This window comes from Pseudochaenichthys georgianus, chromosome 4, assembly GCF_902827115.2.
Source record: "Pseudochaenichthys georgianus chromosome 4, fPseGeo1.2, whole genome shotgun sequence".
NCBI classification, from domain to species: domain Eukaryota; kingdom Metazoa; phylum Chordata; class Actinopteri; order Perciformes; family Channichthyidae; genus Pseudochaenichthys; species Pseudochaenichthys georgianus.
This window is the reverse complement of record NC_047506.1, coordinates 2,297,928-2,316,900: the sequence shown is the minus strand read 5'-3', so window position 1 is coordinate 2,316,900 and position 18,973 is coordinate 2,297,928. Positions and strand designations below refer to the sequence as shown.

Below are 18,973 nucleotides of genomic sequence, written 5' to 3'. Positions count from 1 at the left end.
AGGTAGGGAATGAGTCCTTACCCCAAGTGAAGGAGTTCAAGTATCTCGGGGTCTTGTTCTCGAGTGAGGGAACAATGGAGCGTGAGATGGGCCGGAGAATCGGAGCAGCGGGAGCGGTACTGCAGTCGCTTTACCGCACCGTTGTGACGAAAAGGGAGCTGAGCCAGAAGGCAAAGCTCTCTGTCTACCGGGCCATGTCCGTTCCTACCCTCACCTCTGGTCGTGAAGGATGGGTCATGACCGAAAGAACGAGATCGCGGATACAAGCGGCCGAGATGGGTTTCCTCCGCCGGGTGGCTGGTGTCTCCCTTAGGGATAAGGTGAGAAGTTCGGTCATCAGGGAGGGACTCGGAGTTTAGCCGCTCCTCCTTCGCGTCGAAAGGAGCCAGTTGAGGTGGTTCGGGCACCTAGTTAGGATGCCACCTGGGCGCCTCCCTAGGGAGGTGTTCCAGGCACGTCCAGCTGGGAGGAGACCAAGGGGTAGACCTAGGACCAGGGGGAGGGATTATATCTCTCCGCTGGCCTGGGAGCGCCTTGGGATCCCCCAGTCAGAGCTGGTTGATGTCGCCAGGGAAAAGAAAGTTTGGGGCTCTCTGCTGGAACTGCTACCTCCGAGACCCGACCACGGAGAAGCGGGAGAAGATGGATGGATGGATGGATCATCAGTGTGTGCAGGTTTGCCCAACATCTCAGGATGATTTCTCAATATGGCTCAGAGAAACAGTGTTCAGTGTTTGTGTACTAAAGTGAAACCTTGATAAGAGGACCAGAGTGTTCCCGTTCGAGTCCCAATCAAACCGGATACGGAGCACAGACTGTTATTTTCAGAGGTGCCAGTTCACCTCATGGGCAATGTTGTGACGACCTGCACCGCTGCTCTTTATTTAGCGATGCAGGAATGAGTCCTGAACCCGAAGAACGAGTTAGCATTTGAGCACTTCTGGGCTCCCTCGTCTGAGTTTTTGGTTAGAATGCAGAAACAAGATCTGTGGTCAACAAATCTTGAGTGTCCGAAGCTTTTATAAAGTCATCCTGCTGAATATTAGCCGCCTTTAGCTTTAGCTGCCACGAAAACCCGTGAACGTGATGTAGTTCCTTTATAGCTCAATGTTAGCTTTTCGCTTCTGGCAATTGCATGGATGCTTAAACTATTATAAAAGTGGTGTTGAACTTGTAGCTTTCCTCACATTGCTGGCTAGGCGCGTTGGAAGGGTCCTCGTCCCCCCTCTCATACACATTGGATAAAGGATGCGCTATACTTTGTGAAATTGGAAAAAATGAAACACTGTATTAGGGGCTCAGACTTAAAGTTCACAAAAATATGGCTACCCTTCTTAGAACATGTTAAGTCCCTCCAGTTGGAGTCTGTCCCCATTGGCTGAGTCGCCCCCCTGTACCGCAACTGCTCACAAAATGTCTCTGGTTTTCATTTATTTAAATGTATTTATATTTATTTATATATGTATTGTATTTTTTTTTTTTTTCATTAGTGTCTAATTGTAACTGGTGGATTGTGTCTTGGGGTTGTTTTGTTAGAAATCGCAGGGGTAATGTATTGTATTGCTGCTGTCTTTGTGTATTGTGTCTTCTAAATAAGACTGGCCCGCCTGCAGCTGGTACAAAACGCTGCGGCGCGGCTGCTTACAGGAACCCGCAAGTTTGACCACATCACACCAGTTCTGGCTTCGCTCCACTGGCTTCCCCTCCATTTTAGAGTCCATTTTAAGATGTTATTGTTTGTTTTTTAATCTCTTAATGGGCTGGCCCCAGAGAACATCTCCGACCTCTTACAGGTGTACACCCCCTCACGGGCTTTGAGGTCGGCTGATCAGCTGCTGCTTGTCGTCCCAAAAACAAAGAAAAAGACCAGGGGAGACTGAGCGTTCTCATCGGTAGCCCCCAGGCTCTGAACGACCTGCCCCCTCATGTAAAATTGTCGCCCACTCTTGAAGCTTTTAAGTCCCGCCTAAAGACCCACCTCGTTTCCCTCGCTTACCAGCCAGTCTGAGCTGTGTCTTACCTATTTGTATTCTTTTACTGCCTGTCCATAGCCTTTATGTGCCTTTATACTTATGTGTGCTTTTTATCTATTAGTGTAATATTATATTTCATTATAATGTTATGTTCATTGTGAAGCACTTTGGCAAACCCTCTGTTTTTAAACTGTGCTATATAAATAAAGTGGATTGGATTGGATTGAAAATTGCAAAAAGAAATCATATATTTAAAAAAAAAAAGTGGTGTTTATATGTCGAAGTTATCCCGCTAAAGAAAACATGTAAATATCACAAATGTGTGTTTGCCACGGAGCCTTTTTTCAACGCAATATTACAAAATGCAATGGAGAAATCCCATTGGCTTACAAAGATACAGTAAGTCACTGCACCCCTCTTTAATAGCATGGGTTACATGGAAAGACAAAATGTCACTTTATGTGCAATGCTGTGAACATTCATACAACAAGACGTTTGAACCGTCGTCATGTCTTAGTAATGATATATTTATCTGAAGTCGTTCTAAGGATCCTGGAGGACGGAGGCCTTCAGAATCAGAATACCTTTATTGGCCCCATAGACGGGAAAGGTTCAACTTACCCACGCAGATGGTGTTGGTGGAGTCCAGCTTGCTCCCGTGGGTGCACTCACAGTTGAAGGACCCGGCCACGTTGCGACACGCTCCATTGATGCAGGGGCTGGAGTCGCACTCGTTGATATCTGGAACGTGCAAACACACACCTTAGGTCCAGGCTGATTCAAATAGATCATCATCATCATCATCATCATCATCATCATCATCATCATCATCATCATCATCATCATCATCATCATCAGTCAAATTTCAGACTTGATCTGACCATTAAAGTATTATCGTATCTTATCGTATCGCAATTTGGCAATGTGTGTGTGAGTGTGTGTGCCACATCTCCATGAGCCACATGTTGACTAGAAACAGTCATTACAACACATGCAGTAATAATGTAACTTCCTAATGACAAACATGTGAGTGTGTGAGAGGGAATGTGTGTGTGTGTGTGTGTGTGTGTGTGTGTGTGTGTGTGTGTGTGTGTGTGTGTGTGTGTGTGTGTGTGTGTGTGTGTGTGTGTGTGTTTACCCTCGCAGGTCTCTGACTCAGGTTTAAAGATGAATCCTTTCGGACAGGAGCAGGTGTAGGAGCCGGGGGTGTTTCTGCACAGACCGTTGTCACAAAGCAGGCGGTTCACGTTACACTCGTTGATGTCTGCAGGGAGGCGAGAGAAGGCGAGAGAAGGCGAGAGAAGGCGAGAGAAGGCGAGAGAAGGCGAGGGTCAGAAAATAGGAAAAATGTGTGGTTTGAGAAATGTAGAGGGTTTATTGCGTAAACCAGTCCTTTAAATCCAGCTTTTGCTGTAACAAAAATAAATGAGAAGTTCTCTTACATTAACATAAGTTGAAATAATATGAAATATTAACACACTTTTGTCATTTTAATCACTAATTGCTGCCACCTGGAGCCAAGAAAAGCGATTTAAAAAGTATGCCATGTCATCATAATGTAGTCTTCAGGTCGTGGTGAAAAGGGCGGGAAAATCACTACTGCGCATATTTAGTGGGCCACATGACCAGCATATACACTCGAAGCTATGGAACTTTGTTGGCGTTAAGACTCCAAAGGCGCCCTCGGGACCAGTATCTTGATATTATAATAAATACATGATTTGCTAGTATGTTAAATGTGGGTTAAAGCTCCTTGGTGCTTGCTAGTAGCTTAGCACGGCTAATGTTAGCTAATGTTAGCAAACCTTTCAAAGTTACGGCCGTAAAATAAGATGGCTCTTCTCTGCTTTTTACACTGTTGTAGCAATTACCTGTATAACTTGTGGGGCATATTCAAACAGAGGTACATTTACTTTAACTCAGAGACATGGCTAACTTTGCTAGCCAGTGACTCCACTTGACTCACCAACACAGTTCTTGCCGCTGGTGTCAGACTCGTATCCGATGTTACAGATGCAGCGGTAGCTTCCTCTCAGGTTCTCACAGATGCCGTTCTGACAAATGTCCGGGTCCAAGGCACACTCATTGATGTCTAGGAGAAGACAAACATTATATAGACACATCGGCTACTGATTTGAACTAGCACCGTGGAAACATTCTAACCCTTTCACATGAGCAACACACTCACCTCTGCCATCAGCTGTTATGCCGATGCCACTGCTGCAAACAGCCTGGAATTCAGCTGAAAGTAGAAATGGTGGCTTTAGAACAATGTAGCAAGACTCCAGGGTTAAACAGACTAAATCAGATTAAAGATCGTACCAGAGTTTCTGGAGGGGCAGGGATTGCAGGGCTCTCCAAAGCCATGTTCAGCGTTAGCGCAGCAGCACTCTGACTTGGTGACCGCACCGGGGAACGGTCGAGAACATGTGCCCATCTTAATGGCGCCATAACAGGTGGTCCTCATGTGTGTGTCCACACACACTCTCCCATCCACATCGATGGCCAGGCCCGGAGGACACTCGCAGCGGAAAGAGCCCTCGGAGTTGAGGCAGCGGCCGTTCATACAAATGCCAGGAGTTAGACACTCGTCGATATCTGATGGGGAGAGGAAACACAATTTATACATCACGTCTCGGATTGACTGAAAGAGAATTCCTCAAGACAGAAAACATGCGAAGGATTTTATAAACAATTAATCTTTTATAGAGTATGTTTTTTATTATTCCAACCTATAGGCACAAAAAACGTCTCCAACTACATCTCAAACATATTGAATTATGCAAGTCGCTGTTTTTTCATAGGAATACAAGCTGAACATTTTTACTGAATAAATACAATTAGATGCTAAGATTTAATCAATTTTAAAATACTTAAACATATAACCCACACATAAACAGGGAATGAAAGAAAGCTTGATAAGGACACTTGTAGGTATCTGAAATGTAGAATGATCTAAATCACTATGTGCTGTATTTAAGATGTCCTACTTCCTACTCAGCAAAGCTGTCGATGTCTGGACTTTCTGGATTATGTCAGAGGATGTCGGACTTGTAAAACAGGCCCAGCACGTCAAGTCTGTGTTTGCTCTTATGAACCTTCCTACCTGTGCAGTAGCGTCCGTTGGGGGCTAAAGCGAAGCCCGGTTTGCAGATACACTTGAAGCTGCCGTCCTCGTTGATACACATGCCATTGAGACACATGTTGGTGGTGGCGCACTCATCGTGATCTGGACAGAAATAAGAGGAGGAGAACTTGAGTCAAGGGAGGCTGTGGCTCAGTGTATCGTGCGCTGGACTCGGAATCAGGGGGCAAGTTCGAGTCCCAGCATGTCACTGTGTCCCTGGGCAAGACACTTCACCCCAAATTGCTCCTGTGGGGATTGTCCACAATACTGAATGTATGTAAGTCGCTTTGGATAAAAGTGACTAACAAATAAGATTAAGATGGACTTTTATTAATCCCTCGTGGAGAAATTGACCCATCCTAGTGTTGGCGCCCGACCCATCCCAGTGTGCCGCCATTTTGAACGGCGCCCAGGGACACATCGGTAGCACTTGGTCTTGCCGGGACTTGAACTGGCGACCTTCCAGTTGCCAAGCCAAGTCCCTATCTACTTCGCCACCCTTAGACATGAATGACATGTAATGTTTTTTAAGGCATAAGTGTAGCTGAGTCTGATTCAGTTTGCTGCTCACCCATGCAGTTCTTCCCGTCAGGAGTGAGCTCGAAGCCGGCGTTGCAGATGCACTGGAAGCTTCCCTCGGTGTTCACACAGCGGCCATTACGACACATCACTCCGTTCACAATACACTCATCAATATCTGCAGAGAGGAGGGGAGATGATCAGGGCTGAGTGTGTCTTTTTAACCATCTGTCATTCAAAACACAACACATGTGTAAACCAGAAAACAAAATGCATGGGTTTAGTATTAGGCAATGTGTGGCAAAGGCAACATTCTGCATAAATACAAAACATGTGTTCTGATTTGTCGAAAGGCCTGACATTTTGAACGGAAATATATTGTGCAAGTGTCTTAAGATGCTACTTTGACATTTACAGAAAAGTGTTTCAATATTTAGGGTCAAGGCTTTTGAAAGGAATGCCAAGCTTTATTGAAAGTCAAAATAAGCATGTTTTTCCAATGAAAATGTAAGCATATGTTTTATATCAAAATGAATATGATTCCCAGATACCAAATACTTAATTGTTTACTTTTTGGGGACAATGGGGCTGCTGTCCATGTGCCCAAAGACCTAATTCAGAATGACTTTTTGCCTTTCAGCCAAACTGTTCCGATGTTTGCCAAGAAAACACGATCACCAAAGGAAATCGGTTCTACAGAAACACCTTTATGTTACGGAAACACAGCGGAGGGAGACGTACCCATGCAGGCCTGTTTCGTGGGGGTTCCCTGGTAACCCTCGTGGCACTTGCACTGGTATCCTCCAGGTGTGTTGACACAGTCTCCGTTGACACACGGATTACTCACACACTCATCCACATCTGGGGAGAAGAACAAAAAACAATGACTTATCTGGACGGCGAAACCATGACTCATCTGGAATGGCAATGTGACGAATTATAACCAGATAACAACAACTGTGGATACAAAAAAACAGCTGTACCATTTTCACATTTGGGAAAGTCACATTTTGCTTTATTAACTTTTCCAACCTATGCATTAACCTACACTTATATGTAGTTCCTTAAATGAGCAGAAGATGGCAGTGCAGCGCATTCTGCCTTAATATGGTTATTGAGAACTGACTGAAAAACATTGCATATATAAGTATTCAGATGATTTACTTGATACCAATACCACACTGTAAATACTCAATACAAGTTAATGCATCGAGAATGGTACTTAAGTAAAAGTATTTAGGTACAATGAGGATAGTGTACTCATTGCATAAGAAACTGAAAACATCTTTAACATTTAAGAAGCTGGAACGGTGGAAATTCTTTGTAAAATTGCTGCCGATACATTTTCTATTAACCCAATGATGGTTGTTGGTGCTTAAAAATATAATCTTGGATGGTTTAATCCATACCAAATAATAATATTTTATTATATAAGTATTGTGTGTAAAGTTATTTATCAAGTAAATACATTTGTAAAATAAATGTATTTACTTGATAACTAACTTTACACATAATAGTTATATAATAATATTTTATTATATAAGTATTATGTGTAAAGTTAGTTATCAAGTAAATACATGTGTAAAATAAATGCAGTGGAGTAAATAGAAAAAACATTTGCTTCCAAAAGTATAAAGTACTATACAATGAAAATACTCGGGTAAAGAACAACTACCTCAAATGTGTACTTGAACAGTATTTGAGTAAATGTACTTAATTACTTTCCCCCTCTGATGAGCACTGATGCAGTATTTAAAAAGCGCTTAAAGTTGTATGTTTTATGTTTTAATTGTCTTGGCCCCTGGGCTCAAGCGTACTATAGCTTATTGGGGTGTCCCATTTCACATGTCGCATTTAACTTGTGAATAAATGGAATGAGACGGTGTGTGAGAGCATGCTTCTCACCGATACACTCCCCGCGGACGTCCTGCCTGTATCCCATGTTGCACTCGCAGCGGTAGCTCTGCAGGGTGGGGATGCAGCGTCCGTTCAGACACAGGTTGGTGAAATGTTTGCACACGTCGATGGATTCATTCACAGAAACCGAGCCTGAGAAAACACAACGAACAATAAAGAAAAACACTTACAACTGCAAAACACGCCCTTTCCTTCTCGTGAGTGTTCAGATCCGCAGAGCTTCTCACCTATACGTTGGTGTCCTCCTCCGTTGCCTCCAAAGCTTCCTCCGTTGCCTCCAAAGCTTCCTCCGTTTCCTCCGAAACTTCCTCCGTTGCCCCCGATGCCTCCGTTACCGTTACCGTTAGGAACTGCAGGATACTTGTAGCCATTGTAGTTGTAGCCATTGCCGTTGCCGTTTCCGTTGCCGTTGGGGAAGTGTGCGTTCGGATAGCCGTTAGGGAGGCCGTGTCCTTGGGCAACTCCAACGATACACAGACGCCTGAACTCGTCTACAAAACAGATCACAGGGTCAAGTCAGAGGATGCGTTACGGTACGAATAATTGGTTTCTGTGAGATGTAGCGGGGGGGAAACAGATTCACAAGATCCAAGAGCATCTCCGGTAAAAAAGAGAACTGAAAGAAACTCTCATTCCCACTTCAATGTGGACAAACAGACTGTTTTAATACAAACATGCACACTTTCTTTTATTCATTAATATATTGATATATTAATCATGTTTTAATGTAACTTCATGTGAGTCCATGTGTTGTTTGTAAGCCCCCTTACCTGGGACAATGTTTAAGTACAGTAGAGGTACAAAAGTAATACATTGAGGACTGTAAATGTTTTGTTTTTAAAAATGTTTGTATTGATTCTTATGTGTAATTCAGACTAGGGCTGAACGATTAATCGATTTTAAAACGAAATCGCGATTTTAAATGATGCAATTAAATGATTTCTTTCTTCTTGTGTGTCAGTCATCCACACCAATCAGAAGTGCTGTGCTCCACATGCACCAGCCATTGTTAACCAATCAGAAGTGGCCCATGATAGAAGGTGATAGACAGATTGATCCAATCACCTGCCAAGTATTTTTGAAAGTGCCTGCCCTTTCCAAATGGCTTCCAATGGAGCTTTAGATGGTTTGGTGAACCATCTGAGTCAGGTTAGTAATGCTCCATCACGTGTTTCTATGACAGGGAGAATGTTAAACTGAAGCTTGACTTTAAAGCAGGGGTTCTCAAAGTGCGGCCCGCGGGCCAATGGCGGCCCTCGGAAATGTTTCTGGCGGCCCGCGATAGTTAATGTGACACGCTGCAATGCATGCGTTATATTTTAATCCTCCATGGTTGTATCTAGTAAGAATTAGAAAGGAATTTAAGAATGGTAAAACTGCGCCCCCTGGGTTGTCATTCCTAAATTATGAATGACAGCTTGTGGAAAGTTTGCTAGACTACTGGTTGCATGGCAACTACAGGCATATCACGAGTTGTGGTTAAGCGGAACATCTGTTGTAAGTTATCAGAATCAGAAACGGGAGTTAGCTAGCGATTCTAGCTAGCCACTGTCTGTAGATAACCCAACTGTGTGTCCTCTGCAAGTTCTTAATGTATACTGTATGTATAATTGGTTAGTACAATAAAGAAAGGATTTGTTTTGGAATTATTTTGTGTTCCGTTTTTTCTTGGGCGGCCCTCAATCCAATATTGGGTACCTAAATTGGCCCTCACTCATCAAAACTTTGAGAACCCCTGCTTTTAAAGCAACGGAAGTGTCATGTAAGTTTAGTTCTTTCACTCGTAGCTCGGGTTGCGGGGTGCTAGAGACGGGAGCACGTTGATACGACCTTCCTAGCCGGAGATATGGCCGCATTTTACAATAAACCTCGGTTGGGTCGTAATATCTGTCAGAAAAATCGCAATTAGATTATTTCCCCAAATCGTGCAGCCCTAAATCAGACTGTAGGAAAAACCCTTTGGATTCCTCTTAATCAATACTTATTATGGACTCATTGTTTCCTGGAGAACTGGAATCCCTAAAGGCCGTTGCACGTAAGATAAATGTTGATGTTGAAGTGTGTAGGTAAAAGTGGATAATTGTTCTTTCACTGCAGCAAAACGTGACCAAGTTGCTGTAGTAAATCTGGCTCCTATAATAATCTACTCTAATCTAATCTGACATTTGATTACAATGACTCAAGCGCATTGTTTCAGTGGCTGTTGAATAACTGTATGTGTGCAGATCATTAGTGTATGTTTAGGTAGAGTATTCGTGAATGATATACATGTACTGTATGTTTGCATGTTAATTTGACAGTTGAAACGAAACACACTCTCACACACACATGTTGTTTTGGCCGTCCGCTCAGTGTTGGATCCCGCACTCTCACGCAGAGAAAGCTTTCTGAATTCCAGACGGACTGAGGAGATGACGGGTCATTATCTTCCACAGATCTTTTCCATATTTCTCAGTTTAGTTTGTGCTCATGACATCATCCGTTTGAGAGGATGTCACACGCACACGCAGCCTCGTCTAGTTTAACATGACTTTGTTAAACTCATTTGAAAACTGGACGATGGCGTACGGCTTTAGTTACTGCCGGAGCTCGTGCCAAGTTAGAGACAATCTGTTATGGAAATGCCATTTTTTTTTGTCAACAGAGTAATAAATGGATTGGAATGGATTTTGGGTCCTGATTTCGGGCTCAGTTCACATGTGTTGGGAAAATACTGAATGTTCTATTCCAATATCAGAGTAGCACAACAAAGGCCCTACGTAGCTGTGTACATGACAGGATGTATGATTACCTAGAAGAGCATCAGGACTGTTTTAGGCAGATGATAGCTGTATAGAATTCAGAATTTTGCGATTTTGAGAAAAAGCTCAGATTTTGAGGAAAAAGTCAGATTTTTGAGAGAAAGTCAGCATTTTGAGAAAAAGTCAATATTTTGTACATGACAGGATGTATGATTACCTAGAACAGTGCTTCTCAAAGTGTGGTCCGCGGACCACTGGTGGCCCGTGAGCGCCCCCTAGTGGTCCGTGAGAATATTGGTAAAATTTCACATTTGAAATAAATAAATAAATGTAAGTTTTCCGCACTCTCGCGGGAATATCTCCGCAATGGAGCGAGCATAAGTTTCACTTTGAACTGCATGATATAGCCCAGATAAACACCTTCATCACACATGTTGCCACTTGTTTGTACCATTTTCAGGCGATTTGTAAAAAACGATGTGTTTTGGGATATTTGTGGAGTTAGGTGGTCCGCGAGTGTTTTTTTATTGGTTAAGTGGTCCTTGGAATGAAAAAGTTTGAGAAACACTGACCTAGAAGAACCGGTAGTCCTCCATCTTGTGACTGTGTAACTCCCTCTCTTGTATATGTGAAGGACTAGTTGTACCAAATGCTCTGTGTGTGATGACTACTTCCACTCTTGCAAGGATAATAAATACATGTATGCTGATTATTGAATCTCAAGCCGGCGAGTTTTTCTAACAACATATAAAAGACATGTATCCTCTGTTCCACCATCTTGTTTCCACGGTTACTCACCAGACCCCCGGACAGGGCACATCTCGGGGATTTGTACCAGAGCCCAGCAGCGTCCCGTGTCGCAGCAGCACTGCATCTTCGTGTACTGACCGTTCAGCTCCGCGGCACAGCGCCCGTTAGCCAGAGCCGAGAAACAGGTGCCAACACGCTGATCTGGAGGAAGAGGGATCCGCAGGGTTAGAGGAGAGAACAGACGGCGGGGCAAAGGGTCATCAGGAAATACAGGAAATGCACACATGGCTGATGGGGTTGTATGTATTTACTTTGGGGTTCGGGTTAGGGTAGGGCTGGGGAATATATTGCTAATATACAATTTATCGATTTTGTGGATATCGAATTAGATTTTCAATATTGTTTTATGGTTTGTTTTTCTTGGTTTAATAGGTCATTTAAATTCCTACCTACATATTTGAGCCTAAACATACGATATTCTTACCTTAAAATGCAATTGCAACATCTTTATCCTGGTATTTTACTAACAAATATTGTCATATGATATACCCTTCTTGTCAAGCCAATTATTTTTTCAGTTATTCCATCATTTAGTCCAGGGGTGTCAAACTCAATTTCATCACGGGCCACATCAGCATGATGGTTGCACTCAAAGGGCCGGTTGTAACTTTAAGACTATATAAAAATACATATATAAATATTTAATATATATAAAATAATGCATTATATTACATTATTGCCTCTGCATTGGATTGTTATGGGATAGGGTAATAACTTCATAAGTCTATCTTCTGATATATTGGCAAATAATTGCAAGTCATTTTGAAAAGAAAGTGACATTTTGAAAAGAAAGTAACATTTTGAAAAGAAAATCTTATAAAGGAGAAAAAGGAAAATTCTAAGAAAAAAATGCATATTTAAAAGAAAAGGCAAATTCTGAGAAAAGTCAAATTTGAGATGCATTGTGGGACATGTAGTTTTTGGGCAACGTGCTTCTGTAAAGTAGCATCTAACCGTATAATAAACTTATTGTATTCTTTGCAAGCTCTTGAGGGGCCACATAAAATGAAGTCGCGGGCCGGATTTGGCCCCCGGGCCTTGAGTTTGACACCCCTGATTTAGTCAATATAAAATTACAGTTTCTTGGGTATTTCAGCCTGAATTTTAGATCACACATTTAGTATTTTTAGCACCACTGATGCTTACAGTAGTGTGTGGGAAAACATTCCAAACAGCAGTGAACAGAGGCTGGTGGCTGCGGAGGAAGCCTCTCACAGGCTGGCAGGGGGAAAGGCTGCCTGGGGTCTCCGCTAACAGAAGGCAATCTGAAGGGCCTCCTAGAGAGGGTCTTATTTGTTACAGTTTCCCAGGTCAGGGTCAATGGGGCGGGCGAGGGGGCTTCGGTTCAAAGGGCGGGTGTGAAGAGGAGTGAATGGAGAGGAAAGAGACGCAGGGGTTTCTGGGTATTTAGGGGAAGTACCAAGAAACATGGCGAAAAGGCAGAGTGAGACGGACAGAACGCATGTGTGTGATTTTAGAAAGTGGATAACATATGTGAAGGGGAATTTGAAGTGCATGTACAGAAAAAAGCTGAAAGCAGAATGAAGGGAGGGAGGGGGAGAGGAGGGAGGGGGGAAAGGAGGGAGGAGGTAGGAGGGAGGAGCTCAAGTCGGTTAACTCACTAATGAGCCAGCAGTCTGGAATGAATCAGTTCCATGTGGAGCAATTCTTGCCAATTAGATTGAACATGAGGGGCTGTGTCTGGGAGCACATAGTGTACAGTACACACACACATTTACATGAAATTAAACACACACACACACACACACACACAGATATGCATTCCTGTACATAACCACGGGCAAGTACAAGAAACACGCACCATATGCCTGTTCACATGCGTATATTAACGTAGACAAATACGCAATGTAAGAAACATCCCGTAGGATTGCCCGAGCTGGAGGCCGGGTAGAGGAGAGAGGGTGGGGGGGGGGGGGGGTTTGCTGATGAGGATGATGATGACTTAAATTGGATCCAGACGGTGGTTTAGCTCGCCAGTGTTGCTCCGCTACACAAGCATGTGCTTTCATTTGTTGAGGTGTTTTTACAGACTGGCTGACTGGACAGGTCTTTGGCTTTTCCTCTCCAAACTTCCACCGTGCGACAGGGCATTAGGCTCTGATTACTGCCGGCCTCCCAACGGCTCCCCCTGGCATACTTCACCATGGTACAGTACACAAAACACAGACGGGTAGCCAACAGTATAACCTCCAGGACCAGAGACACACATCCTGCTTCTGGAGCACGAGGGCCAAAGGGAAATATTGGGAAATATTGGGAAATATTGTGAAATATTGCGCAATACGCAAAGAAACTAAAACGAAAAAAGAATCAAAGTGAAACAAGCTACGTTTATGATATCTGTGTTTTAAAGCTACGGTTTGTGTCGAAGTCAATGGGCAACCTCCGTGTCTGAAAAGGGAATCTAATGTAGAAGTGCCTTAAACCTCACACAACCTAACCCTAACCTCACATTGTATAGAAGTCTATGAGAAAATGACCCTACTTTCACCTTGATTAATGACCTCAGTGAAAATGTTTCTACCGTGTTTATCGTCTTAATCTTTAGTTAAAAGTATTTTTTTAATACAGCAACATATTTTGTAAATGATGGAGTCATTTAGCTTAGAGTAAAGGTGTAAGTTATAGGGCGGGGCTACTTTTTAATTGACAGGTCGCCACCCAAGGGTGTTGTCCAGTCAGGTATATGTCTGTGTTTTCACTGCATAAAAGTGAATTGTTTAGACGCCTTAAATTGGTCTTTCGTAGGACTTCACCATCTCATGCCAATTCTGGATGCAAAAAACTAAGATGGTGGTCAAAATATTAAACTCCAAGTTTCAAAATGGTATTCTACAAACCATTGGGTGACGTCATGGTGACTGTGGAGCAGGTGAGACTTTGGATCACTGATTTGAACCTCACTCGGTCTCGTCTTGTCCTTTTTGTGGAAATGGGTAAGAGACGAAGGTACCTGGTTCATTGCCCCTCTGTCCTTTCAGAAGGCTGCAGGAGAGCAACTGGAAGCTACAACTGATATAACAAGAAGCCAGATCCTGACTTCAGAGGATGGGAGGGGGAAAAACTCCAAGAGGAAACGGTGACACAGATAAAGAGGATGAGAGCGCGAATTCGGTTAAGAGATAACAAAAAACAACAGCCGGAGGAGACAGAACACGAGACAAAGGATTTGAATGGACATGAAAACATGCTGAGCTCCAGAGTAAACAGAGACACTTTCGTCTGGTAGTCACTTCAGAAAATATATGGAGAAAGTCATTCATGTCTTCAGGGGCAAAGAAGAAGGAAGTAGAGGACAGTGGAAAAAAGACATGGACCATGTAACGGCAGACGGATGGAAAACCTTTGGGTGTGGGTCCCCACATTTATACCGCAACGTTTAACCGCATCTTCATCTGTAACATGCATCCCACTTGAAGTCACGATCACATTCAAGATATTGGAATGTATTACATTTTAGCAATCTTTTCATGTCGTAAATGTTTGTGTCCCTGTCTGGAGTTCATTGGACTGCCTACAGCCGCAACCCTTTCCTCTTAGCTTTACATTGAAAAACACTATTCCTGTATCATTGGAGTTAAACAATCCACCACCTCACACACCACCTGCAACACACGGCCCCCCACCCTGTATGCGTACAGGACGTGTTTGTACATGTGAGACTGGGCATTTCAAACATCTTGGTATTTCTGACCCATTTCCTCTCGGACTTTGACCAAAAACAAAAAAGTCTTCACCGATGATGGAGCATCGATTACATAAAAAATAAGCTTGGAGGAAACGTGTATTTCTAATTACCGAAATCCGGAGGTTTCACTTTCCTTCAGGAGCTTTTATTAGCCGGGTCCTCTGATGCTGATCGGGTGAAGCACACCGACCCTGAGCTGTCCCTTTCGAGCCTGAATCTCGAGATAAAGTATTACCACCTGGCTGTGTTTCACCGAGGCTGCCCTGATTGGAGAACACTCCGGGATACATGTACACCTGGTAGTGTTTCACGGGACATGTCAGTGAAGTATGCACTGTATGTGGCTCGGCGTGTGTGTGCATGAGTCAGAGGGGCACGGACATTAGAGTAGATTAATGCTGTCAAGGCCAAACAGTGCGTGCAAGTGTGTTTGTCTCCACATGGTGACCACAGGCCAGCTTGACTCATCAGAACCAGGAAGCAGTGATGGAGGGGGGGGGGGGGAGTCAGGGGCCAGATGTGAAGCTTTTTTTGCTAGCCACGGGGTGAGGAAACGCAACAATGTGAGACTCACCCACACATCTGGTGCCATCTGTGCTGGAGACGTAGCCTCGTGGACAGGTGCAGACGTAGCTGCTAGCCGTGTTGCTGCACTCTCCTCCATCACACACCCCGGGGATGGTGGTGCATTCGTCGATGTCTGAAACACACAAACATGCAGTTACATCATTGCGAGAATACCTCATCGCATCACGAGGCACAGCTGTTGAGGCGGCCTCACGCCAACTCAGGACATTTTTTTAAACACCCGACACGTCTTTGTTTGGAAGGATGCAGGATCATGCCGCAGCACACGTGTATTGCTGTTCAGTAACAGTTTGTCCATGAGGAAAGAATAAAGCAAAAGGATCTGCAGTCAGAGAAAGTGGAATGAATCCACTTCTGGTGTTAAAGCCCCTGTCACACTGTCCCGAAATGTACACCCGATGGACACACGAATATTGAATTGTGAATTTCGCACGAAGATGGCCCCGAACCACACACGAAGGCAACATTTACATTACATTTAAGACATTCAACTGCAACGAAAGTACCACAAACAATTATGTTACAGTACTATGATACTGTGCTGATATCTTCAGACTTTGTTCTTTACTTTATCCGTCTTTATATGTAGAAAATATTACGTTTTCTCCGTCATGTTGTTTCCATAGCAACAATAACTTCCTGTCAACTCGCCTTCAAAATAATGTATTATATCCTTTTCAGTTTCACAGAACACAAATTGGGTTATTTACATAATATGTTTACATGATTTTGTTGTGCAATAAAACAACCCGATGGACACACGATAAAGGACATTCAAATTCGGCTGTGATCGTAGCAACTGTACTTCTCTACAGTAATGCAACTCGATGGTGTTTGGCTTGTGATGCTCAACTCCCCAAATATATGTTTGAAAAGCGTAATGTGTATTACCAGTTACGACTTAGTTACTAAAGATCATCCACAAACCTTGTTGGTTTATCTAAATGTAAAAAAGGAAAAATGTAGTTAAGTTCAGCAAAAGTATATAAATATGTAAAAGTTTACTTTAGAACAGTGTTGGGCCAAGTTTGCTAAAAATATAGGTTATCAAATAAGTATGTATCAGATTAACCTGTCCCACAAATAATAACCAATAAAAATACGTATAAAATGAACAAAAACGTCAAAGAAATTACAATGTTGAAGCTGAGTATTTACTGAAATCACATTTAAGTACTGAAAGTGTTGGATGCCTTGTTAAGTCTGTAGTCTTCCTTTCTTGATCTTTGATTGGATATCTCATGATTCTAAAGGTCACCTATCATGCTATTTTTAGGCAATAGCATAGGTCTCAAATATATAAATGTATATAATATATAAATGTCTATGAAGTGTTTTGCTCAAAATACCAAACAGACCATTCTAGCCATGCCTCATATCCCTCTGTTTCACTTCCTGTTTCAAAAGTGCTGATTTGGGTATAAAGCTTTAAAAAAAGCAGGGGTCTGAGCTCATGCGGGACCCGGCAGCTACCGTCTAAACTAAATGCTGCCGTGATGAAACTCCATATCATGGATTATCAAGGATCTGAAACAGTCTGGAGCTCAAAGGCTTTCTCTCTTGCCGGTTATACCACAAGGTGAGTTCCTTTTTACTTCCTGCTTCTTCACACACATGCTCTCCAGTACAGGTTAGCTCTGAGTGTTAGCCATGCTAATGTGAACACCGACCATATTACGTCCAAAACAGTCGGGCATTGTTTCTGATAGCAACGTTTCTGATTGGGCCGTGGGTCCACATTTCAGATATTACGTCATATCGGACGCAAATCTGGATCAGCTCCGTTGTTCCCCCGTTTTTAGAGATTTGGGTACGGAGGAAAAGAGAGAGGGTTTTATTTTCTGACGCTGCGTGAGTTCCCCGACACACCGGGGACACATAGTTATGTATAAAAGAAATCAAAAAGTGCATTTTGCATGATACTGTAGGTCCCCTTTAATAACTGTGCAAATAAATAATGTTTGTGTCAGCCAATACTTGATTGTGATTCGTAAACATTTAAGAAGTGTTGTTCACATTCATCAAAGTAAGCTTTAAAGAATGATCATGGAGAAAATGATGTCGACCTCAAAAGGAGTAACTGAGTTGTTTTCCCTTTCTCCAATTTACTAGAATCTCCAATTGCTTCTAATCTAAAAATGGCGAATAAATTGAGAGAAATTGCTGCAATAAAAGAACCGCCCCGGGCTATAATTGACCTTATTTAAACATGATTCCACTCTGAGGGTACCTGGCAGGGCCCACCTTGGTGTGGCTCTCTTTATGATGGCATTTAGCTGTAATATTGAGCGGAAGGGGGCCTCAATGCTCCATGACGGGGGGAACCCAAAGCGAAGTACCAGAAGGTATTGGGTTTTTATGATGTGTCACGTTTATTTATACGCATACGTAATTACTGCACCGCTGCGGGGCGTAATTACAGCAATAGACGTGGCGCATGCTTTAATGTGTGTCCGTTTGAATCTAAAGAGCGTGTCAGTCTTTTTTTCTCAGCGTGTAGTAACGCCTGCCGTGGGGAGGCTGCTCTCCCCCTGCTGACTCCTGTCTGACAGCAGTGGCAGGAAATAGGTGAGGCAGTAAAAACCCGGCCAAATAAAGCTTGTGTCAGCAGCATCAACAGCAAGCCAGACATTACGCTGCACAGACCTGACAGGGTGTGTGTGGAGGGAAATGTCTCACCTGGGCTACACGTCTACCATGAGTAACTGTGTAAGAAAATGTGAAAGATAAAGTGCACTGTTTTCATTATTTCTTCTCATTTAAACTGTGATGTGTTGAACTCCTAATAACACGTATACAAATGTAATCACTGACAAACATTGAGTGCCTCGTCTGTGACCTGTATACATGCTTTAATGTTCAAAAGGGTTTTTCTCTTACTCTCTCTGGAGGGATTTTAATCTTTGCAGACATGCACACAAACCTATACAGTGTAATACACTACAGGACAGGGAAAACCACAACAAGCATAAATGGAGCTTCTTTAAGAAACCAGGTGTTCACCTACTGCATTAAAAGAAGAACATATTTGTTTAAGTACGAAGGATAGAAAGTAGCCTACTGTTTCAAGTATTGGACTAGAAAACAGTATTTTCCCTTTGAATGCGTATATTCCCAACGCATTTACCTCTTAATGCTTCTTACATTAGATGTGGAGTCCTTGGATTATGACAGTATATTGTATTGTTATACAGTATATTAGACCTGGTGCTAATGCTAATGCTAATGTTGTTTTCTTCTTCTTCTTTGGAGACAAAATAATGGCGACATTGGCACCAATACAACATTTAAGACGATTCACTATAGTTTCACTCACGACTTGTTTCAGTCTGTATTGTAAGACTGTAAGTGTTGTAATGTATTCATTTTATCGTTCTTTGTTTGAAAGTGTATTGGAACATTGTAATCCTACTAATAATTCCCTTTTCTTAAAAATGTACCAGTCATCGATCACGTCTTTTTTTATGTAACTGTAAGGGAAGACTGTTACCTTTTTGTTGTATCCTGATTACCTAATCCAGGTACATCTACTCAGTTACTGTGTGTAAGTGTGTGTGTGTGTGTGCATATGTGTGTGTGTATGTCTGTG

At 42.8% G+C, this 18,973-nt stretch overlaps 1 protein-coding gene across 1 annotated transcript in view; it reads right to left on the bottom strand.

The window, feature by feature from the left end:
* The window catches only part of fbn2b (fibrillin 2b), a 123,043-nt gene that overhangs the window by 42,663 nt on the left and 61,407 nt on the right, over positions 1-18,973 (bottom strand). The window contains exons 9-20 of the mRNA XM_034080825.1: positions 15,371-15,496; positions 11,076-11,228; positions 7,764-8,027; positions 7,525-7,668; positions 6,361-6,480; positions 5,672-5,797; positions 5,080-5,202; positions 4,296-4,571; positions 4,162-4,215; positions 3,940-4,065; positions 3,112-3,237; positions 2,595-2,714 (exon numbers count right to left, since the gene is read on the bottom strand). Of these exons, the coding sequence (XP_033936716.1) occupies positions 2,595-2,714; positions 3,112-3,237; positions 3,940-4,065; positions 4,162-4,215; positions 4,296-4,571; positions 5,080-5,202; positions 5,672-5,797; positions 6,361-6,480; positions 7,525-7,668; positions 7,764-8,027; positions 11,076-11,228; positions 15,371-15,496 (1,758 nt within the window). The remainder of the gene's footprint in view (positions 1-2,594; positions 2,715-3,111; positions 3,238-3,939; positions 4,066-4,161; positions 4,216-4,295; positions 4,572-5,079; positions 5,203-5,671; positions 5,798-6,360; positions 6,481-7,524; positions 7,669-7,763; positions 8,028-11,075; positions 11,229-15,370; positions 15,497-18,973) is intronic.